At 46.1% G+C, this 23,740-nt stretch overlaps 1 protein-coding gene across 2 annotated transcripts in view; it reads right to left on the bottom strand.

Moving 5' to 3' along the window:
• Positions 1-23,740, bottom strand: part of LOC143213059 (protein groucho) — a 169,185-nt gene that overhangs the window by 58,237 nt on the left and 87,208 nt on the right. For both annotated transcript variants that reach the window (XM_076432545.1, XM_076432544.1), the window contains exon 5: positions 2,742-2,879. In XM_076432545.1, coding sequence (XP_076288660.1) covers positions 2,742-2,879 — 138 coding nt within the window. The remainder of the gene's footprint in view (positions 1-2,741; positions 2,880-23,740) is intronic.

The raw sequence follows: 23,740 nt of genomic DNA on the forward strand, positions 1-23,740 counted from the left end.
GACCGCCTTAAGAGGGGATAGGGTCGAGGGCGGAGGGCGATGCTATGGGAGCGGTTTAAAGCGCGCGGAATCCAGAGATTCTGCTAAGGATTTGCCGCACGTAGCCCGACAACGCCGCGGATCCGTGGAAGTTTCTATGGTCGTGGGGGTTTGGGGTGGAAGCGCCTTGGAGTCCAAGGCTTGGGCGAGAGAGGACGGAGGGTTGAACCGTTCAAGGGATGGTCGGAAGGAGGAGAGGTCGAAGGGAGTTGGGTAGCAGGAATGCTGATTAGTTGGTGCTCGTGCGCCGTAACACTATAACCTATCCGGCTTGGAAACCGGGAAGGAAGACTCGGGATAAGATTCAGCCGGGAGGGGGTTCGAGGAAAGGGGTTGCAGATCAGGGAGGCGGGTTGGTTGAACGTGATGGAAGGAGGGAGATTGAGTGAGAGAGAGAGAGGAAGGGTGAGAGAGAAGAGAGAGAGAGAGAGAGAGAGAGAGACAACCGGGGAGAGAAGCCGGCGGCTTAATAGGGAGGAAATTGAGTGCTCGAGCAATATTGAGGAGGATTCGGGATTCGCCAGGATCGTATCCATCCGTCCGCTTTCGGATTCCTCGGGCGTGCATCGGCTTCCTCCTACCACCGCGCAGGGATTCTCATTCGACGCGAATCCGTTTCACGCCGTGCTGAACGCGAATCAGCTTCGGTGGTCCTGTGTGTGTTCGCCGGGCGCGTCGCCTCGTCGCCCCCGGAGAGCCCCGAGCCGATTCAAACCGATCCGAACCGAACCGAACACAGCCGTGGTTCGCCGTAAATTTTCGTCGAAAAGGATTTGCGGCCAGGCAACCTGCATGGAGAATTGAATTTTTCCTCGAGATAAAACCGATCCCGCCAACGGCCGCCCCGGAATTTACGAACGTTCGGTGCCCGCGGGAATCGAGGGAAGATGGTGAACGCGGGCTCGTGATCAACCTCGAACCAGATACACAGGATTCGGTTTATACTGTTGCCGGCACGGCGCTTCCAGTGGTTTGCCGAAAATATGAACGAGTCCTCTCGCATCGGATCGATTACTTACTCCGCTAGATGTCGGGCAATCTTGTTGGAAGTATAAAATAGGGCTTTGGGAGGGTTTAGCCCTTCAGACTGCGGATTTTATGCATTTATGACAAAAATGGGCACGTACAATTTAAAACAGTGCACATGTAAAAGATATTTAAGGACATCAACGTGTTAGTTTCACCTTAATAGAATAATTAAAAGAAGAATAGAATTTTCATTTGGATCCTGTGTCCTGCAATCAATGCAAACATATTTTATTTTGCATAAAGATCCGCAGTCTAGACATCAGTATACCATAATATCGGGTTGGCAAGAAAGCAATTTCGGTATTCTAATAAACTTTAATCGATAAAATATTTTCCTTTTTGTCCGATGGTCTTTCGCCATCTTTCCGGTAGCTTCATGATTCCGCGCTCATTATCGATTACAGTCTTGATTAAAGTCCATTGCTTGAATAGAAAAATTCAGTTTTATTTCACCTTAACATACCGAAAATACTTTTTTGCCGACCCAATATAGCTCTGACGGATATCTGAAAATTGATTACACGTGGACTTATTAATAGACTGCGGATCTTTGTGCGAAGTAAAGAAAACGTTTGCATTAATTGCGGGACACAGGAGCAAAATAGAAATTGTATAGCTGAGACTAATACACATTAATGTCCTTAGATATTTTTAATACGACCACTGCTTTAAATGATAAAGTCCGCTGTCTAATTATTAGATACGATACATTTATTATTCACTTTCTGGAGGTCTTTCCTGGGTAACAAACCGCATAAAAAGATCTGTATAAATGAATTTTAACCGTGTGGTGTATCATATTCGATTTCGAACACGATCCGTGCCCCACGGGCTAATCTACGGTCGAATTCGAACGCCCGGGAAATATGCAAAATTCGGCCCTGTTTTATTCACGGATCGGCGAGAACGGGATGGTCATACGTCGCCGAAATTGTTCCTATTAGTTCCATCGACGCGAATATCGGCAACAAATTCCCCGGTGTAATCCCTTTTTCACAGAGCCGTTTCCAGCTGGTCGCAGCTCGTTCCAATCCCGATCGCTCTCGAGTTTAGAAATTTATCTAACCATCGTTTCGATAACTCCGCGCGCAATAAAGGTAACAACCGCGGGCCGGTCGACAAACAACAAAAAAAAAAAAAGAACGCGTGGACACGCGCGCATCGCTATCCGCCCACCGTAGATATCTGCAAATCACTTCCGCGCCATATCGATTCGCGGTGCGCGCGCGATAGCGGAAATTGATTTCGCATTAGAAGGCGGGATAGTTCAATTTCGGTCGGCCGATCATCGCCAGGTAGAGGATAAAGAGAGATATACATAGACAGAGTAAGAGAGAGACTTCGCGCGGTCCGTCCGTTATTTGTTTTTCGTGACGGTGACTGCGTTTAATATTTAATTTACTGTTTAACGTTACTCCAATAATGTCCCCGGATAGTTTCAACGGTAAACACAAACGTCACGATCCACGCGTTATTGTATACGCCGCGGCCTGTATCCACACGTACGCACACGGAGACAATGTATATATATATATATACATGTTCCGGTCAGAGAGATACAGAACGTGTGCGTGTGAAATAGAGAGAGAGAGATAGATACACACGCACACAGAGTTAGAGATAGAGAGAGAGAGAGGTGGAGAGTAATTTATCTTCCATTGGCGTGCACTCACCCCGATAATGGCGTTGAGTTCGGTCATGGTCACTTGTTTGGCTCTGTCAACAGCAGTGGCGACTTGTTGTTGATGTTCCTGGTTGAGAAACGGCAGGATCTGAGCAATTATAGCGTTTAACCTCTTCGCTATCTCTGTCTGAAAGCATAAAGGAGAACGATCCTTATTAAACGGTAAATCGCTTTATGATCGCTCGACGATCCGTGTACGCGTAATTGAACGGGGATAACGATTCTAGCAGCCACCCCCGCCAGGGTCCCCCACCGCCACCGTCTCTCCCACTTGATGTATTCGAGGAGTATCATTTATCAAGCACGACGCGGCGACTCTCGTCCAATATATGTCACTTAATTCAAGTTTTATTGAGACCACCCTCCCAACTCAACCCATCAATCTCACTCCCTCGATTACCCGCCGCCGAATCATCGACGGCCGAACCAAATTCCAATTTCCACTTCTGCCGCGCGATGAACTGGTTAATGCGGATAATGATATAATAATTTCGATGATCCCGCGTAGAACGTGATACTTGCCTGGGATTCGACGCGACCGGGGATTAACTAAGTTTCGCAGGCCCTCAATTTTACGCTCGCCCGCGTCGCACAGTGCTGCGATTCGAGGTGCTAGCTGCAGGACGAAACCTTCTTTATCACTAGAGTAAAATCGCGTTATTTCTCAGCGACCGCCTACATAAGAATTTGTCAGGTGTCTACTCACTGCACTGATATCGATGTGAACCACTACTAATCCAATTACAAAACTTCTTTGTTTTTCGTTGTTTTTTATGGGACTTTTATCAACTTATGTCTGGCATTTTTCTGATTAAACTGGCACCAAACACGATATAATTTCAACTGTATTTACTGGTTTAATCGACGATGTTTCGGGCACAAGGACAGCGTATGGGAATGACAGAGACGCGGACTGTCGCCGTCGCCGGCACAGTTCAAAGAATTTCACATACGCTGTCATTCGTTGCATTCGATACTTTCATGTGGTAGGAGTATGCGGAATGCGGGTATCAAAAATTTCGAGTTCCGGTCAGGGAAAGGCTTTACCAAATTGATCTTTCTTTATGAAAGATAATAACAAATTATGAAAAATTCGGGAACATTCTACTTATACTGAAACGCAGGACTGCGATCCCATTCGCATTCTTTTATTGCAAAATCAATTTCCAAAATTGCTGATTTTGAATATATTTCTTCTATCGATCGTATTTGCTGTTAATAATTGAAAATAATTGAAAAAGATTGAATAAAAATTGAAAATAATTGAGAAAGATCCAAACTAGGATCAAAACGTTGATTTTGTTTGACAATTAGCAAAATTGCTTTATAATTCGTAATAAACGATCGAACCGTTGCGCCGAAAGCATTTCAAAATTTATTGCTGATTTTGTATTGAATTTTTCGGATGACCACATTATTAATGTGCATTTTTCAGATTTTCCAAGTTACGCAGAAACGTTCTAAAGAAATTGAAAATCTCTAAAAATCTGACAAAAATGCACACCTCTCATAGAAGTTTTAGAAGTTCAGCAGTGGAATATTGTCGAAAGCAATGTTGCCGCTACTTTTAACAATTTTCCTTTCTAATTGCCACCTTTCAACTAGTCTATCAATAAATACCCGCGCGCGGAAGCCTCAAACGGAATAAAATTGCGAAATATTTATACATCACAGACAGCATTGTAGAAAGCAATTTTCCTTCATCCATGGGAGAAGACAAAGTAACTTGGACGTAAAGCTCGAGCCGGAAATCTTTGAAGAACAGTTTAACAGCAATCGGTAGCTATATTCTCCGATTAACAGAATATTTTAACAACGGTGTGGAACAGTTGAACCAGGTATTGTTCCTGATAGCGGATTTATCGACTCGTTAACACAAATTAACCCCGGCAAAGCGTGTCCGGATGGAGGCAGGTCCAGGATAGGGGAGCAAACGCGTTCGATTATACATTAATGGAATTATTATTCCCGATTATACGGCGGCCTTATTAAAGTTGGAACCCATTAAAATTGGAACGGTGCGGCGGGAATGGCGCGCGGATTCCAGTAAATTCAGTGTGTTCGTCGACGGACCGACGCGACGGGATCGTTTCGGCGGGTCCCGTGGGTGAACGATCGAGAATCGTCGTTCGTCACTTGTCCGGAACAGTTGGCGGTCTATCGGGGGCGACTTCTTGCTCCGTGGGGAGCTTAATTTCCGGCTGAGGTGGCACTGGATACAGGTAATGCTGGTCCGAATCCGTCGGGACGAAAATTGAGCCGAGGCGGAGAAAGAGAGAGAGAGAGAGAGCCCTGATTCAGCGTTAATTTAATCCCCGTCATGTCTCTTCTGACCGGAGGGTGTCGTAAACACCATCGACCGGTTGCGTCGCAAGCACCTGCGTTGTGCATCTCGTTTCCCCCCCCCCCCCCCCGTAAGGGCGCGACCCAGACAGCCCTATAACCTCATTTAACAATCTGACCTGAACAACGCCCCGAGCGTTGCGTATCTTCAAGCCGGCTGCCAGAAGAATGGGTTCCTTGCATTATCTGCTCGAAGCAGGTGGAACAGCCCGGCTCTCTTCTCTTTTGGGCCACTGACCTAGATAATCCGCCCTTTGTTGCACCGAATCCACGGGGACTTCAGGTAGAACCACAGGCGACATGCTCGAGATATCATTTGTGTAATTGCGTTAGGCTGTCTCGGGAATTCGTGGAATTTTATTAAACACTAGAAACCGCATTGTTTAAAGCTAACGTGATAAATGTTGCCTCCATGTCGAATATTACGGTGTCGTGTATAATGCAATGCAGTAACAATTTCGCAAGGATTTAATTAATTTTACTGACAACTTACTAACTCTTAATATAACGGGTTTTTATCTGTATTTGGTTCTTCCTTTATTTATTTTTTAGTTCGGCAGCTATATCTAATATAAATGGCAAGCAAAATTTTTTTAAAATGTAGCAGCTAAGGAACTGTCCTTTGAAGTAAATTTCAAATAAAACAATTCAAATAGCAGGGAGTTGTTGGCAACAAAATTGAAAAACAATTCAGTTCTTATATCATTTATATTCTTGTACAATAACTTTAGGAAGTCTGCGTTTCTTCATGTGGCTTCTCAAATAAGAAATAACAACGATAATAGTCAGACGTTGATTTTGTTTGACAACGAGGAAAATTGCTTTATGCAGCGAAAATATTCCTCGTGCTCAAATACATATGCATACCAATTTTCATAGCGATAGGAAGAATTTAATAAAATCATGTTTTCGTTTAAATGATTTCTTGTCACAAAAATCGATTTCTTGAAAAAACCAGAGGTCGTAGACTAATTTTGAGACCAGATTTGAAATCAGCGTGAAAAAATCTACGGGAAATGATATATAGCATGTTTTTAAAAAAAATTTCCGCCTGTGGTAACGGAGAAACCGCATTTTCTTAAAATTGTGCAAGTTTAACGAATTTTCTCAAGGTTAAAAACCGTTTGTACCGTAATCTACCTATTTTTCCCATATTCTGACAAGTTTCAGTTTTAATTTAAAAAAAAATTAATCGCTTTACCTCATTTCTATCGAAAGTTATTTCTTTTTGAATCGAGTTAGGTCAAATTTAGCCACTGTGCGGCGTACCTCCGTCGGCTCGGAAGGGTTAAAAAATGCATGCTGCCTGTTAGCATGCTATCTGTTTGCCGCACAGTGTGACTGTAATACAAACGCAAAGTCGATTTTCAGGAACAGTTTCGGCGAATCGTTCGCGCGAATGTCTTCGCTCGAAAATGACGGTTCCGCTGAAAATAATATCGGAGATCGACGCTTTCAAAAAGATTACGTTCTCCTGTATTCTGTGTTTTCTCTCCCCTTCTTTTCATCCCCATTGGAAAACGAGTCGAACGAGAGGGAGTCCTCTCCCCGTATCGTTCCAACAATTGTCCTTTCTGTAATGCGAGCGCGCCGTTGTCGGCGCAGAAGTTCGCGGCAGAACGAGCACTGGTTGCGGAATGCCAAATTGATTAAACCTAACTTTCGGTGCGGCGGACGAGCACAATGGCCGATGAGTTTTCAACGGGGATCCCTGTGTATCCCCCGTTTTATCGTGAAACCGTCGCGCAACCGTGCATCCACGCGCGTCCTCCCGCCGGCACTGTTCAGTTTATCATTTCCGTTCCAATTTAAAACTCCCCGCCGCGAAAGTTGTTTCGCGTTACAAAAATATAACAAAATCATTGTCCTGGGGACGTCGCACGCGCTCGCTCGCTCGCTCGCGGAAAAATAGTTTGGTGACGAGTCGGTCGGCTCTCTCGAGCACTTCGATATATTAAGGACGGGAATTTTCTGGCCCGAGCGACGCGCGACGCCCTCCTGATAATGAATATTAAAATTCCAGGAAATTAAATGAATCCGAACTGCTCCGTAATTTCGATACTCAACAGTCCCATCGCTTTTTAATTATAACGCGACCGGAGTTTCTAGTGCACGGCAAATTGAATGTAGCTGGGGTTGAGTGGTCCGTTAGTGTCCATACGCTCACTTGACACTTCCGCGGTCGATCATTTCTTTGCTTCCCCCGAAAATTCGAGGATACTTATCGAATCACGCCGGTGTTCATGCGTGGAACTTTCTTCCGGGAAAGTATTAAAATTACCACGGTAGAAAGAAGGATTTGGGAATCGAAACCAGCTACAGTCGACCCTGATTGTAACTGATATCTCAAGAGAAGAACTAAAATCTTCAAGTTATAGAGGTTTCGACTTTTCCAAAGAACAGGAAATAGTGCAACAGCTATGGTAGATACAGTAATTAGGGTAGAAGATGTGCAAGAAGAGGAACGAGTGGATTATTACAGCTGCGAGACTGAATATGAAGGAATTCTATATTATGTACGTGTTCTTTTGAAAGAAAGTCGAAGTCCTCTCTCTACGGGTTCGGGCGCTGTCTTAATTGACTATTTCCGAAGTCGAGTAGCACTCGCAGACTACATATCGAGATCGACGCACAGTCTAATTCACCTCGAGTGGTATATTTTCGCGTGGTAGCAGATTTCGATTCGAGTATCCGTCATTCCCTGAATTAAGTATCCCGCAATCTGAGTACGCTTCGATTCGAGCAGGCTTTAATTAGGCCGTGCTTTAAATTGAGTACCATCTAATCTTAGCGCCCTTCGAATTTAGTACGGTCTAATTTAAGTGGCTTTTCGATTCGAACGCGCACTCTCTGTCCCTGTTTCAACCGGGCTACACGCGAATTTCGATGGCGGACGCGTTGACTCCACAATATTTCTAATCCAGCGGCTCTCGAGCCGGCTGCTCGGCTAGCGTGCGCTTCGAATTGGCGCGCACGATTCGGTGGATACAATTTTAACCTAATTAACCCGGCCGTATCCGATCGTCAACCATTGCAACCTGTTTCGATCGAATGGCAATCCAATTCGGTCGCCTTTAGTTTATCCGCATTCCTATTCAACAATTTCCGGGCGAGCTATTTCTCCCGATCCACACTGCTGTCGTGTTGCCCTGTCGACTTAACCGACCGAAAGCTACATGTCCACACTGAAGCAACCGCGAGCTACTTTCATTCAAGTCGTTCGGAAAGTTCTGCAGACTTTTTGATAAAATATAAAAACGTTTGTGCATCTTGCCCAATTGTTTCCGACGTTTACAAATACTTTCGCAAGCTCGTTTGTTTCGCAAGCTCGTTTGTTGATTTAGCAGGGGCTCTTTCCAAGAAAAGTAACAATTCGTCTCTTTCGTGAAAATCTCCTTTTCTAAACCCCGAAGCCTCTAGCTCTAGGTATATTGTTCTACTAGTTTTTCTTCAACGAAATGACGACAATTCGAACATCGACGATTTCTCGAGAGCGAGAAATTTTGTGCTAGAATAATAGAATAATTCCATTCCATATTATGTTTTTCATTTTATGGATATGAAATTGATATAGTACCTCGTACAATACTCGATTGTTTCGTAATTGATTAAATACCAAGATATTTAATAATGTAAACGATACATTTTGAATAATGGAACAGCACAACTTTTAGTGGTGACACGCACACTCGGGTGCTAAGGGTTCAAATATTTCTCGCGTATCCACTGTAAACGAAGAATAAGACGCTCGTGTGATCTAGAATTTCGTAGGTAAAACAAATTTCGGCTATTCGACGTGCGCGCCGCGCTGGTAACCGCGTTATTCTTTCCTGGCGGCGCAAACCGAATAACGTTCCGGGTTGCAACAACGGCGCGGCGCGGCGCGGCGACTTGATTAAATTTAACTTTCGTCGTGGCGGACGAATCTAACGGGCGATGAGTTTTCGGGTGCATCGTGCGTCGACGGCCGCCTTAATGCGCGCGGAAACGTGTCGGTCGGGCGCGGGCACACCGACGCGGAAAACACAAGCGCGAACACTCGTACATCCGGCGCACTCCACAACCCGCGGAATATTGCAATCACGCGGACGTTAGCTGGGCTTTACAGCGAGCGCAGCCAGTGTATAGGGGCTTACCAGAAACCAGGGAGTTACCCGAACACGCCGGTTTATTTGCTCGTGTAGCATAATACCGGCAAAGTCCGACGAGCAACTGCTGGTTTACTCGTTAGTGCGAGTAACGGGCCGTTTTACCGGCGCGCTCTGCTTCTCTGCCAACTCCACGGCATCGAGCTAAACGTGGCACCGTTCCTGCAAACTTTCCGCCCGCTTATAACCACCCCCGCATTCCCGTGCACCCTCTCGACCCTCCTCTCCCCCCCTCTAGCTGACTCTTCAATTAAACATTCGGAAGTGCGTCACGCCGTATCTTTGCTCGCGCGATCATCTTCTGCTGCTTGGAACACTGCCATTCCTCGGATTCTGATTCATCCGCGAGACGTTCCAAACCACCATTCAACGGCGACTCGTTCTAAGGCAACTTTTCGCCTGGGGTTATTCGGCCGAAGATGCCTCGGCTCTTTTTCATTAACCCTTTGCCGTACTTTAACGAGCCTGACTCGTCAATGAAGATTTTAACGAAGTCTAACAAATACGGATGTTATGCCTTTCTTTTTAGATGAAATAAAAAAAAAATATCAATTTTCTTTACTCTTCGACGACATTGTTCGGGATAAAGACGTTCTAGTTACTGTAACTGCAAAGAAAATGATACGGCAACGAGTTAAATGCTTATTTGACAAATTTCTTTCTGTTTTTATTCAATTAACGTCGCATCAGCGTCGAACGCCTACAGCAAATCGGTCGACTCACGTGTTCGAGTTTGGCCGATGCTCTTTCGTTTTTCTTCTCAAGTGAGAAGGAAGGAAAGAAAGCAAAACGTTGTGTCCAGTCGCGCTTAGGAGATCCCTTTACTTGTGGATCGTTGGTTCCCAGATAAAGAAAAGTCAAGAATAAGCGAAACAGTCGTGGAAGACAATAACAAGCGAATGCGAGACGGTTTTCTTTCCGTTCAATCCATCGATCTGCTATGAAGCAGGTTTCTCGTAATCGTTCTTCATCCTATAATAAGAGATTAGAATGACAAGAGGAAATCAGTGTTCTACGCAGACGATCGTCATTCGGGATCATCAGGATTACTGGATGTTGCCGGTTCGGAAGATCGATATTAGACTATTCACTGGGACATGAATATCGAGTCGTTGCACGGAGCTCGAGCGGAATCGAGGTAGGCGTGCTTGTGGGAGGAGGAGGAGTACACATTCGGTTCACGTCACCGTTTCACAGGCAGAAGAATTTTATCGGCGGCACTTTGTCGCTTTGCATTTTTATGCGGTGAATGTTGCTGGCTGCTTTTAGGAATACGCGGGCGGCGCACAATGCTCAACCGCATGTGTCGGAGGGGCTCCGAGAACGCCTATTTCGCGTGCTGGCGCGGATCTCGAGCATACACGCCTGCTCCGCACCGTTCCGCACCGTTCCGCACTCGCTTCGCGAGGCGTGCACACGGGAACACGGATCAAGTACGTGTACCAGTCGAAGAGGAGCCACTTCGCCGGAGCTTCCTGCGGCTTTCGCGATATTACGAGCCAGCGCGCACGCGTTTTCGCCCCGGCATGCCACGAGATCCCGAGCTATGCCTGCTAGAACGCCGACGACGTGAGAGAAAAGGAAAACAGTCGAGCCCCAGCTGGCTGGCTCAAGATTCTTACACGTACTTACGCGGCTCGCGTTGCCGGCAGACGTCAACGTCTTGCTCGACGATTTCCTAATGTCCCCAGCGAGATCATTGAAATTTCCACGGGGATTTCCAACTTGGTTTCCGCTCCGTTGGTCACCGTGCATCCTATCTTCTTACGTCTATTCTTTTTCACTCGACTGCCGTCTTTTCGGTTTGTCGAGATCCCCACAGTTTTAAGGGGGTAGTATACCCTCGGATTGTAACTAGAAGATAACTAGAATCTTACTAGATTTTGGGTCGAAACATGGGTTTACGAAATTCGGCTTAATGTCCTTGTACGAGCAAATTTTGGGCTGGGTGAGGGCTCATTCGAAAGAGGAAGGTTTACCGCATGGTGTTCTGGTCATACAATCAGTCAAAAAAGGCTTTTTTATAGACAGAAAAATACATTGAAATCTGCGGGATTTTTTCTCGATTTTTTTCCCTACTTTGATGACCCACGATGACTCTGAGTCTTCACAATGGAAGGGGTTGAAACGCGATCACCAAAAAATTGATTTTCATCGATCAGTTAGTTTAATTTGCTTGTCTGATTGAAAACAGAGAAATCGACGGCCTTAAATTACCTATAGATCGCGTCTCGTCTCTCTCTCGAAATGTTTTTTCCTCTCGCCGTTGGAACTTGTCAGAGGACGGTTAACTCCCAACGGATCTTCAACCCTTTCGGACGAACCAGATGTTCGGGCGGAGGTGTGTCCAATCCCTGTCAACATCACAGTTCAATCAGATTCGATCTTATCTCGTCGGGACTTGTCACGGTCAACCAGGCGGAGGGCAGTTATTCCCAGCGGACCTTCGACCCTTCCCGGATAAACCGGTAGTCTGGTCAGAGGTGAGTTCAATCCTTGTCAACATCACAGTTCCATCAGATTCGGTGGCCACGCCAATTTTCAGTGGCTTGCATAGCGCAGCCCCGGCGAGAAGAAAATCACGGTTGCTACTTCTAAAGCGACGTCGATACCCTCAAACTCTTCCCCGTTTCTGTAATCCTACTTCGAAGCTAAATCTACACCCTTCGTGCTACTTTCTCCACCAGCCTGAACCAACTGCATCCGTTGATAGACTTCTCATGCGTCGCAATCTACGTTGTTAATCCGTTACCTTACATCACAATAGTCGTTCGTATATTCTTATACATTCCGCTTCTTTTAGTCCTTCGAAGACAAATGTTGTTATATTAGTGACAACGGGATCGTACACTTTGTTCCTACAGTTATGAACAAATAATTTAATTGTGCACGCTATTTCAAACTATTTGAGACTTTGATGCATTATCTAGTTGTGTGAGAAAAATGTTTTGTGCCTTTTAAAAATTCTTCATTATAATTCTCTCCGTTATAACCTCTGCAATAGTTACCTTACAAAATGTTATCTTAATATTTCTTACAGTATCCGGTGTAGATAGAAATAAAACTCCATTTTCCTGTTCTCGCATTTCCTTTTCGATGTAAAAAATGATGCACAATAAACAAGTTCTAAGCGCAAGTGCAAGGGATCAATGTTAACATTTTTGCTGAATCTTCGTGTTTGTTGAAATTCAATTTTCCCGTGCAACTATGAAAGTTGCCTTCACGCCTAAATCAAAACAGCAACGGATGAAAAGAACACGGGTCTAATATTCCCCTGACGGGATCATCAATTGGATGATGTCCCGCGTCAATCGGCCTGGCAATCTGCACGGTCCAATTTGGCTCGGTAGGGAAAAATTCATTCTGGCCAAGGTTTTCATCTCTCCCGCGTGAAATCCAGGACAATGAGAATCCACAGAGCCAAAAGTCACCTTCCTCGCTTCCGCTTCGCTTCTCTATTTCTCCGACGACGACTTCCCCTCGCCCCTTTTCTTCCTACCGTTGGTGAAGCATCCCAGCCATTCAATATTTCCTTGGTTACCTCTCCACGCCGGAGAAAACTTCTTGGCAACGCAATTACGTTTGCGCCGGGAGCTCTCCTGCCCCTCGTCATTCGTCTCTTTGCTCCTGATGCCACCTTTTACACACAATTTTTTTCCCCCAACCGCCTCTCGCTCTTCCCCCAGCATCGTTTCTTATCTCACGACGCCGTGCAAAAGCTTCGCCGCGCGAAATTGTATCCGCGCCCTCGACATTAACGCGATAGTTGCGCGCGTGTCGCCAGCCTGCAACGTATTAAAGCCAAAGGGTGCGAAAATACGAGAGCTTATCAAAGGAAAACGTTTCGTGTGAAGTTTCGACCGCGCTACCTTGAAGCAATAACGTATACACGTGATTTTATATTTTTGTATTGCGATTAAAAGAAGCGCGCTACAATAAAAAGGCAGCTCTCCACTTTCGGATAATTCTAGTAACCCAACCAGAAGCAACTAAAAATGAGAGATACCGTGTTATGAATTTGTAGTCGATTAATATTCGTGTTGATACGATTTTTATACTGGATATGAAACCTATAGCTTTGTTACTGTTTGAGTGCATACATCTTACATATCGAAGCTGCTTCCTGTTTGTCCAAAAGTTGGGAGAAATAATAAACACCCATTAGAAAGATTTAAAGGAGAGTACATCTTACTATTATCATCACTATAATGAGAGAAGAGAAGACTTGCCCAGCTTCATCTCTGTCGTTCATGTATTACAATGTCACGTGACTACTGCTGTACTGGCAGAGCGAGGGTAACTGTATTCCCCTTTTTTATTTTTAAAGTTTAAGGACGATTAATAAGCACTGCGACCCGCTACTCGCATTACTCCAGTGCTCACATATCTTTGGTTCTCTCTCACAGCTGTTCTTGTCTTATGGTAACTGTATTCCCTTTTTTCGGCTTTAGCCCCCCCCCCTCCCCCCGTAAGATGAAGATGGGAGGGGGTAGTGTGGGACTCGGCCCCCTCTGAGATGATATTTGAGGGAAACGGGACTTTAATCCCTGCCCATACCCACTAAAACCCCACCGCCCAAGACCATAGACACTTCTCTCCTCTATACTATCTCTATACTATCGGGTCCAGTGATGCCATAATGAGCTCCAAACGGAGCTCCCGTACTCCCCTACATACCCCTTCCACTATTCCATTCCAGCACCGTGCGCAGGCGCACACTCCACGGTCCCCATCGCGCACGTGCAACGTGTCTCCCATTCGTCCCACTTATTCCCCGTCATCAGAGAGGGGGTACATCATTTCACCGTGACTCCCCGCATCTGGCATCGCTGATCGGGTCTCCCTTTGTCACTATGGACATATGTATCCTATTCCTTAAACAGTATTCCCCTCAATTCAAGTCAATTCCCCTGATCGAGCGACACCGTGTTGAGCTCCGTTTATCAAATCTGCGCAAACAACCGCGGTCGCCTAACGACTTAATAAGCTAATATTTTCAAAGGCACAATACTCCCCGGGTTGCGTCCTCGGGATTAATCGCTGGGCGGACTGTACGCATGCATCGTCTCTTTGAGAAGCGGATCGCCATCGGCGCAATCCGCACATCTGTTAGCCCGAACAAACAACGGCTCTCGGTCCGTCTCGCTCGCTCTCTTTGTTCCTCGGTCTCCCGTGCGCGCGCGCGCGGTTCATTCGTCGACGGCGAGACTCATTTTCCGGTACGTTATAATTAGTGGTCTAATGACTAGCACTCGGAAGGGCGACGGGTAATTAAAACAACTGTGCCCGGTGCCTGTTTCTCGCGGCCCGCTCCGCTCCGCGTCCTCCTTTCTTCTCGGGGCTCGGCTGTGTTGCGCGCGTGCTCGTTCTCTCCGTTCGTTCGTCATCCCGGCCGAGAGAGGGAAGCTTGCCAAGAATTTTAGTGGCCGCGATATTTCAATTAGCATCCGAGGCTCGTTTAAACGGCAGTGAAAACGGCTGGTGTTGCCAGGGCCGCGCGCTCGCTTGCTCGTTTGTGCTTGTGTTGGCGTTACCGCGAGAGACCGAGCAACGAAACGGCCACCGAGAAGAACGGCGGCCCGTTTTACACCGCCCGCAGCCCAGAAGCTCTGGTTTATTCATACCGGGCGTTTATGAGGCGAGCGTAGTTTTCAACACCGGACACCCGGTACCTCGGCTTCCTGTTGCGCGACGAATCGGCTTCTTCCGTTTCCGCGGCTCCTTGCACTCTCCTACGGCCGCGCTTTTGCGCATCCTCCGCCTCAGCCGAGAAAACGTGAGAAAACGGCTGCCAACTGGCGCCGTTTAATGGGAGAAGATCGACCGCGCGCCAACCCGGCTGCACGATACAGGATCTTGTAATTGGGGTGGTGTTGAGCCAAGTGGCACGAATCCATGAAAGTACTTTGGGAAATCGGAAATTCTGCGGTCTTCGGGCTGGCTTGTCTCGACAGGAGCGTTTACGGTCGCCGATTTTTGCGGGCGCGGCCAACGCGCTAACGACAGAGTCAACCGATCCCGATGGAATGATACGGTAATTACAGTTGGCCGAAAAAGTCGCCGCATACCCCCGCTAACAACGTACATTGCCCGACAATTACCCCCTCCCCTACACGTTCCCAGAAAATCAACGTACTTTACTCATTGTAATAAAAATAAAACTTTTAAAAAAAAAATTAAACCGACTTCGAAAAACGCACTAAAAAGTATAAAATAATTTCCATTTAATATATGCGAATACACACGAACTTAAATACAATACAATCTATTCGAAGGCGGCGCAAAATTGAAAATTTTCGACACTGGAAATTACGAAAATCCTTAAATTGTTCTAAATACTAATATATTTATATTTAAATAATATATTTGCGCTGCCTCTGAAAAGATTGTATTGTATTTAAGTTCGTGTGTATTCACATATATTAAATGGAAATTATTTTATACTTTTTAGTGCGTTTTTTCGAAGTCGGTTTAATTTTTACTAAAAGTCTTTTTTTATATCACACTTTTTTTTATCTCTGTTATTATCTCTGTCAGCCGTCACATTCCAAATCGTAATTTATAAATATCTGAAAGCGGCAATCGATAGCGGTAACAACGTCGCGTCGTTACTGTTCCTAATGTCTAACATTCAGCGGAGTTCACTACGGTATCACCACCCTACATTTTCGCAAATAAAATCGTAATTAATAAAGAAATGTAAAATTTTTTTTGCACGCGGGACCATCCCGGGAATATACTCTACAAGATGCAAAAGGTTTAAAAGATAGTTTCATTGTGAATGTATATGTCAATTGAAATCGTGTAAAACTTAAAGTGTGCTATTATTTTGTCACATAGTGTATACACGCAGCTGAGATTTACGTAGAAGACTAGATTTAATCAACTCACTAATCAATTTGTTTCCAGTTTTCGCCGCGCGAAGAAGTATCGAGCAATTACGCGCCACGGTACGAGTGATTAATGCCTGATCTATCGCTCAACCGGCTGAACGCTAACCGTTTGAAAATTAATAGAAAGTCGATGGTTGATACAATTGCGGGGATTAGAGGGAGATCAGGAAACTATTTGATACGTTTGACCTCCTGCGGCCGCGTTATTGTATCGTCCATTGTGCGTTTAGTTGATTTCCGAACGTGACTTTATCAGGCTACTGGATCTTCGATAACTAGGTACATACATTCAAACGTAGTCATTTTTGTTACTCATAATTAGACTCCGGATTTTATGCATTTATAACAAAAATGAGCGAGCGTAATTTAAAACGATGAAAATATTAAAAGACTTTAAGAGTATTAATATTATATTATTTTCGCCACATTATATAAAACTATTAATGAAGAATATAAATTTATATTTAGCTGCTGTGTCTTGCAAATGAAGCACAAACTACTCGTAAGTCAGTTTATAAATGTTGCTGCTGGTTCTAATATTTTTAATTTACGATTACTAAGATCGCGAAGATACGTCTGTGAGGAATTATTCGAAAAGTATGTTTGGGTTGTTAAGCCGCGACTTTGCGGATGAGGAGAAGATCCGGGATCCGGATACAGGTGCTTAGATAATGGCGGACAAAAGTCGAGTCGCTGGTGCAGACACGTGAAATTTTGTTTGTAAGTTTACAGAACAAATGACGGAAACCGAAAGAAGCGACGTATTTGCTAAATCGTAGGATTGTAAGCCGGTCATTGATCTCTGACACGTTTCGCAAGACTGATGAATTAGCTGACTGTGGTCTTATTGGTCAAGACTGATGAATCGGCATCAGCTGTGTGTGGTTTAGTTTAATAAAACAAACACCAGATGGAGGGGGAGAAAGATATACATAGAGAGAAAGACTTATGTGTCATGATATAGGGAAAACGCGCAACGTTTAACCTAAAAGAAAAGCGATAATTGTAGAGATTATAATTATATAAAGGACATAGGGGAAATAATTGACATTTAATGTCGTTTCTCTTTTTACAGGTAAGCCTTGTAAATAGTTGTAAATAGGAACACGAATAATAAAATAAAAAAAATCTCTTTTTACAGGGGAGAAACTCAGTTCTGTTATTATTCCTGTCTTTACCTAATCATTCGGTGAATTAATTAACATTATATATATATTTATTTTGTTTGTAACTAATTTTGTTCGTAACTAATGTATAAAGCGATATAAAATAGTGACTTTAGTGCTCCGTAAAACCTAGTGTTAACCTTCTCACTGTTTCAAATTTCACCCACTCATATTCATTATGAATCCATAACGATCGTTCGCGCGCCGTCTACGTACGAGGCTTGTTAACAGACTAAACGGATTAAAGCACAGTGCATATTTGACAGAAACGAAAGACCGCAGACCCCTACTTAATCCCGAAAATCGGATAGTGTATCCGGCCAGGATATTTCAGCGAGAGCACGCCCCTGAAATAATGGTGGCGACAGCGATGACAAAGATTGAAGAAAAAAATAGGCGGGGGAAGGGGAGCGGGAGCGGGAACCCTTTTGGCAACTCTGTCGCGCGTGACGAATATACACGGGCACGATTTATGGGGGAGAAATCGTGGCTACGGTGCAGCCCCGCGGCTGCTAGTCGCGTCGAAAATTGCTCGTATAAATATTAGAGCTCGCCATTGTCATTCGGTTAATTTTCCGCGGTGTTGGTTGTGCCGCGTCGCAACGGGGGTGGCCGTTGCCAGCAGGCAAGGGGGTTGAAAAGCGGCGGGAAAGAGGGAGCCGGTGGATATAACGGAGGGAAAAACACAGATATCCCTACCCTTGATGGAATTTTATGCGTTTCGTGCTCTCGGTGGTGCGCGCACGTGGTCGGACTGCATTTTCGCTGCGCCTCACACCCATTTTCCGTCGCACACACACACACACACGGGCGCGCACATACACGGCTGTCACCGGTACGAACGAAACGAAACGAACAAAAAAAAAATATGCACACAGACGTATACGCGCGCGCACACACAAAATAACACGCGACGACCAACGCTTCGCGTAACGTCGGGTCGAGCCCACGGAATAATGCCCGTCGCTGGTAAACGAGTTATCGGGACAAAAGTTACAACTGTTACGAACGCGAGCCGAACCGCGACAATGGATCGGGCCGGCCGCGCGCGACCTCCACGGGCCAAAATAATTGGGAACCCCTCGGCGTTAACCGATGACTGCTTCTCCGGAATTGCGACGCGACCGAGCTCGATGTATCGACGCGAATATCAATCAATTTTTACCTCGCCCGCCGAAACGAAAGAGGGAACACCGGCTGCTCGGTAATCACACCGGATGAACAGCCCTCAATGCTGCGCGGGTCAAACTGCACAATATTATAGCTCGAGATATCGTGAAACACTATGCTCTGTGTCGTCTATGCAGCGAACACTTCCACGAGATGGGAAAATGCTGTGGAATTAACACGTCGAGTGCCGTGCGAATTCTGTTCGTTTTGCGCAAGTTTTGACAGTGTCGTTCGTAGAAGCGATCAACGTTATTGGCACGTAAGCTACCGGCGATTAGTCTATAATTTTTTGGAAAAGAGAAAAAAGATCTTTCGACACGGAAAGCTAACGATGCCTGATAAGTAGACTGCGGATCTTCGTGCGAAATAAAAATGTTCTGCATCGATTATGGGAAGTGGGAATAACGTGAAAATTTATTTCATCCCTTAACGACTTTGTTACATTAAAAGCAACATTACACTTGAATTCCTTGAATTTTTAATATCTGCGGATCTTTATGCGAAATAGAAATGTTTTGCATTGATTGTGCGAAGTGGGAATAACGTAAAAATTGATATCATCCCTTAACGACTTTGTTACATTAAAAGCAACATTACAACATCCTTGAATTTTTAGTATTCACCAATTTCGTATCAATCAAATTTAAGAAAACATAGAGAATGGGAATATTATTATGGAAATATTCTTGGTTGGAAGAAATGTTTAATTTTCGAATTAAAATATCTCCGAGTGCAAAGGGTTAATGGTGCCCGAGAATATATATACACAGAGTCCTAGAGAGGTCCTACTATGATACCTCGTAGTTCAAATAAGCACCGTACCACTGAAGAGTTAGCAATTTCGAGAAAGAAGGTTTGCACCCCACCGTTTCGACTCGAACAACCAAAAAGAATCTCGCGTTGCGATTGCTGTCACGCGTTTCCCCGACAAGCAAAAGGTCGTGAACGCGATGTAACGCACAGCAAGCCTGTGCCGCCATCGTGCACGCATGTAAATCAAGTCCGCCTGGGTTCCGTTTCGAAGAAAAATGATTGCGTTCCGGCGTCGGGGCCGCAGCAAAAAAATAAAACGAAAGATCGATGACTGATCACGCGTACGGCTCGAGAGCAGTCTGAGAGGTTAAGCTTTGAAGACAGAGGGTAATCGACAACGTCAAGAGGAGGACCAGCCATTATGTGTGAATGTTCGAGGGTAAACAGGCTGCAATCAATTCAGGGGTTCATCGTGGCTGCTCGACGCGAGGAGGGATGACTTCGAGTGGGTTGCTGCGCAGAGAATGCTCGTGGTGCATGTCTCTGTCTCGCTAACGCTCCCCATTTGTGTGGCTTTGTATATATGTACATCTGAATCCGGGGGATTCGATGCTAGAACGGGAGAGGGGAACAGGGAGAAGGGGATAAAGAGAGAGAGAGAGGGAGAATACTCATTGTTACCTGCACCGGAGCCAGCATTGGCATCAGTCAGCGACATCGGCGCACTGCTATTGCCAATGGAATGGGTAGAGCTGGGAAGGGAGAGAGGGAGAGAGACGTGAAGTGGGCATGGTACAGGATCGAGGGAAGAAGAGATGGAGAAAGCGACGACGGAGGAGAATAAGTGGCACTCGAGCGCCGATGGGGGTGGAGGAGAGGAGCTGACAGACGGCAAAAGATTGGGATGTTTGGATGTTTGAACGTCAGAGTGCTGCCTCAGCACTCGAGCTTTCCACCCTTTTCCTCTTCGTCTTCGAGTGTTCAGCCCCGCCGCGCTTGTATTTCGATACACCGGGTGTCCATCGTTTCCTAACTTGTTCGGCCGGAAACGTCGCGCGATTCGATACACCTGACGCCGCGCAATAAACTCCAATCGACATCTGTTTCGCGGGGAGTGACAGGGGTTGCTGCTGCCGGGGGGATGAACCTCGACGCTCGGCCGGGGTGGTTCCACAATAAAATCCACCACGGGAACCTCTCTCTCTCGAACGAACGAACGGTTCTTCTATTATCGCGTCGATGGATAAGCTGACCGGATAAGAAGCCGCGGGGAGAAAGGAACACGATCGAGGAAATATTGATACCTTCGGGTATCGGACACCGGAGTGCATTACTCACCCCCCGTACGACTGTAACAAAAGATAAAGGAGATAGAGGGAGAGCAACGGGCCGGGGAATTGACAGCGACAGGTCATTCTTTCGAGCGCAACCATGAGTAATCACGATCGGCCCCGGTTGTATTGCTGCGCGATAAAAAGGATCGTTGGGCTGGGGATGCATCAATCAATGACTCCGAGGAATGCTCGCTGGCAGACCACTGCCGTGGCACCGATTTTTAGAGATCGATGAATAGCGCCGTGCATACTCCGATCGGGCTTACCGTGGTATACAAATTCGTGAGTGGACTGTGGATCTTTACGCAACGTAAACACCCTACAAGTCTGTTGTAACGAACATTAACCCATGTAACTGGACTGCGAATGTTTATGAAGAAATTCGTTCGGTGGAATACAAAACAGAATACAAGATTTTAAAAATTCAAGAATGTTGCGATGTCGCTTTTAATGCAACAAAGTCGCTGAGGGATGAAATCCATTTTTATGTGCTGCTTCACTGCGTTATTTTATATTTATATTTATATGCGTTATTTTTCTGTGCTGCTCCCCACAATCAACGCAAAACATTTTCATTTTGCATAAAGATCCGCTGTCTACATACAACATTTATTCGTAAAATTATAGATTTAGATCCAGTGATTATGATTAAACTTGTGCGTTTTCTTTAATTTATATAGGTTTGTTCAATCGAAAGCCAACCGTGCAATTACTTTTGTCCCTAACAGTATATTCTAATCTACTGCCTTGCAGCAGCCCCGAAAACGCGTGAATTTAGACCCATCCTGTGTCAGAATTTTTGCGAGCGCCGATAACGACCGCGGAGCCATAAATCAGAGACCGGTGCAAATCGTCGACGCGTTCCCGGCCGAGGAAAATTAACACAATGTGCCCGACAATCTGCGCATCGTCATCGAGATCACCGGCGTAGGCGGTCGCTCGAGATGCTGCGATTACCCTCGAGTACCTAATTACCCATCTCCTATCCGTGTCCCTAACTCACACGATTCGCAATCTCTCTCGCCGCTCCGTCTCCGTCTTTCGCAGCCTCTCTTCCTCTGGAGACGGTGCCGTTTAGAAGCGGAGCTCCGAGCCAAGCCTGAACCAGATCACAGACTATAGCGGGGACCGGGGACTGGCTGGAGCGGCGTGCGTCGCTGATACAATGATCGATTAGCGTGTCAGTGGGTTACGGACGGGCAAATTAGCGGCACTCAGGATATTAGACGACCAGGACATCTATACGGGGCCACGAAAGTGCCGGTAGCAGTCAATAACGGCGGAGCAGGGCTCCTCGGCCATTAAGAGGGATGTTCCGGGGCCAGGTATTAGAGGAAACTAGGGGCCGCTGCCAGGAGATTGCCGCCTCCAAATAGGTTTCCGAGGAGAAAATCGTGTTACCGTAATCGGGATACACTCAATAAACGGCTGGCTCTACGATTTCTCGTAAAGAATCGATTACGCGTGCGTTTTCTCGAGGCACGCCGCGCGATAAATTCGTCGATAAATTCGTCGAGCGTTAAACATTACGGTCGTCCGCAATCTCCGAGGATTCTCGTTCCGTGGCCGCGAAAAAGGGAACGGCTCTATCTTCGCGGCGAATTTAATCCGAGAGAGCCGGGCTAACAGTCTTTCCAGCGGGGTGATCGATCACAACCAATGAATCCCGATCCCGGCGATCATCCAATTACAATTACCGGTTCATCGGCGTCGCATAAAGGCCCGTTTCAATCACCGTTCCGCGATCGTTACGGCCGCGTCCGCCAAGGTCCGAGAGGGATGAGAACGAGAGACGAGGGGAGATTCCGCTCCTCCTCCTCCTCCGCTTACTCCTCGTACAGCCTGTAGAGTAGTCGGGGCACTTGCACCGCGGTTCTAACCGCAAGCCGGTCGACGAGGAAAACTGGGAAACGCGGCGGTGGCAAGAGGCTGCTTGCTGGCGCAGGCCGGTGTACGGCGCGGGTGCGAATTTCTGCGAGCGTGTGTGGGTGGGCCGGAGAGGCGTGCACAACGCACGGGATACAGAATAGGCATGGACAGCTCGAGGGTACGAAAGAGAAAGGGAGAGTCTCTGGTCAATCCGCGATATACCCGGGCCACAGAGAGACGCGAGTCCCGACGAACCGTGTTACCCTTGTGTCCGTGTGTGTCCGTGTGCGTTCGTCTGCTTGTCGCCTGTATGCGTGTACAGCGGTCACTCTCTGGTCGTGGCGATGCCGAGCTAGCAGAGACCGCTAAGTCCACCTGATATGTTCAACCCTCTTGTTCTCCATCCCTTCGCGCGTCCCTCTTCCTCCCATTTTCCTCCCGCCACTCTGTTGCTCCCTGTTTCGCGTATATCTACACACGTATACACACTGACCCTTTCCTTTGCGCCATGGGGCAGCCCGCTTTCGAACCACAAACCGCAACGGGCTACTGCCTTGATTAAACGCGCCATAGACCGCCATTATCGCTGATTGCGCTAAACATTAACGGCCCGGCCGCTGAAGCTGACCTCCACCCTCCTTCTCTATCTCTCTATCTCTCTCTCTCTCTCTTCCTCTCGCTCTCTCACTTCGTCCGTCTGTTATCGAGTTCGATGGAGGGAGAGAGACGCCCACTATCCTCTCGATTTCGTGTCAGGGTGTAGAATTCTGTAGCTGGCCACGATTATTGGACCAGCATGTTAGAATACGTTACCCGTGGAATACCAATGGCGATGGGATTTCAATTGTTCTACTGTTTCGGAGAGATTCTGGACTGCCGCGCACAATGATAAGCTGAGTATCCGTCGGCAAAGCAATCCAAAACTCATATCGGTTTCAACACCCTCAAGAACTCCTTAACACGTTCGCTACCATGTCGGTTGTATACGCTACTGTGTAAAAGAAAGAAGCACCCGGACATATTTTATAGAAAAGCGTAAAAAATCGTGAAGAACACAGTAAATAAATGTTAAATGCTTTCGGCGCAACGGTTGGATCAGTTATTACTAATTATGAAGCGATTTTGGATCCTTTTCAAGATTTATTTGAATCACGAAAGTGACATAAAAGTATTTTTAATTCCGTCTAATGTTCTTAATATTTTAAATTACACCTACTCATTGTCGTCAGAAATGCATAAAATTCGCTGTCTATGTACAAGTGACAAAGCTCTTCGCCTTTATCCGATCTGTAAACATTAATTTCGTTCATAA

Source organism: Lasioglossum baleicum, chromosome 10, assembly GCF_051020765.1.
Source record: "Lasioglossum baleicum chromosome 10, iyLasBale1, whole genome shotgun sequence".
NCBI lineage: Eukaryota > Metazoa > Arthropoda > Insecta > Hymenoptera > Halictidae > Lasioglossum > Lasioglossum baleicum.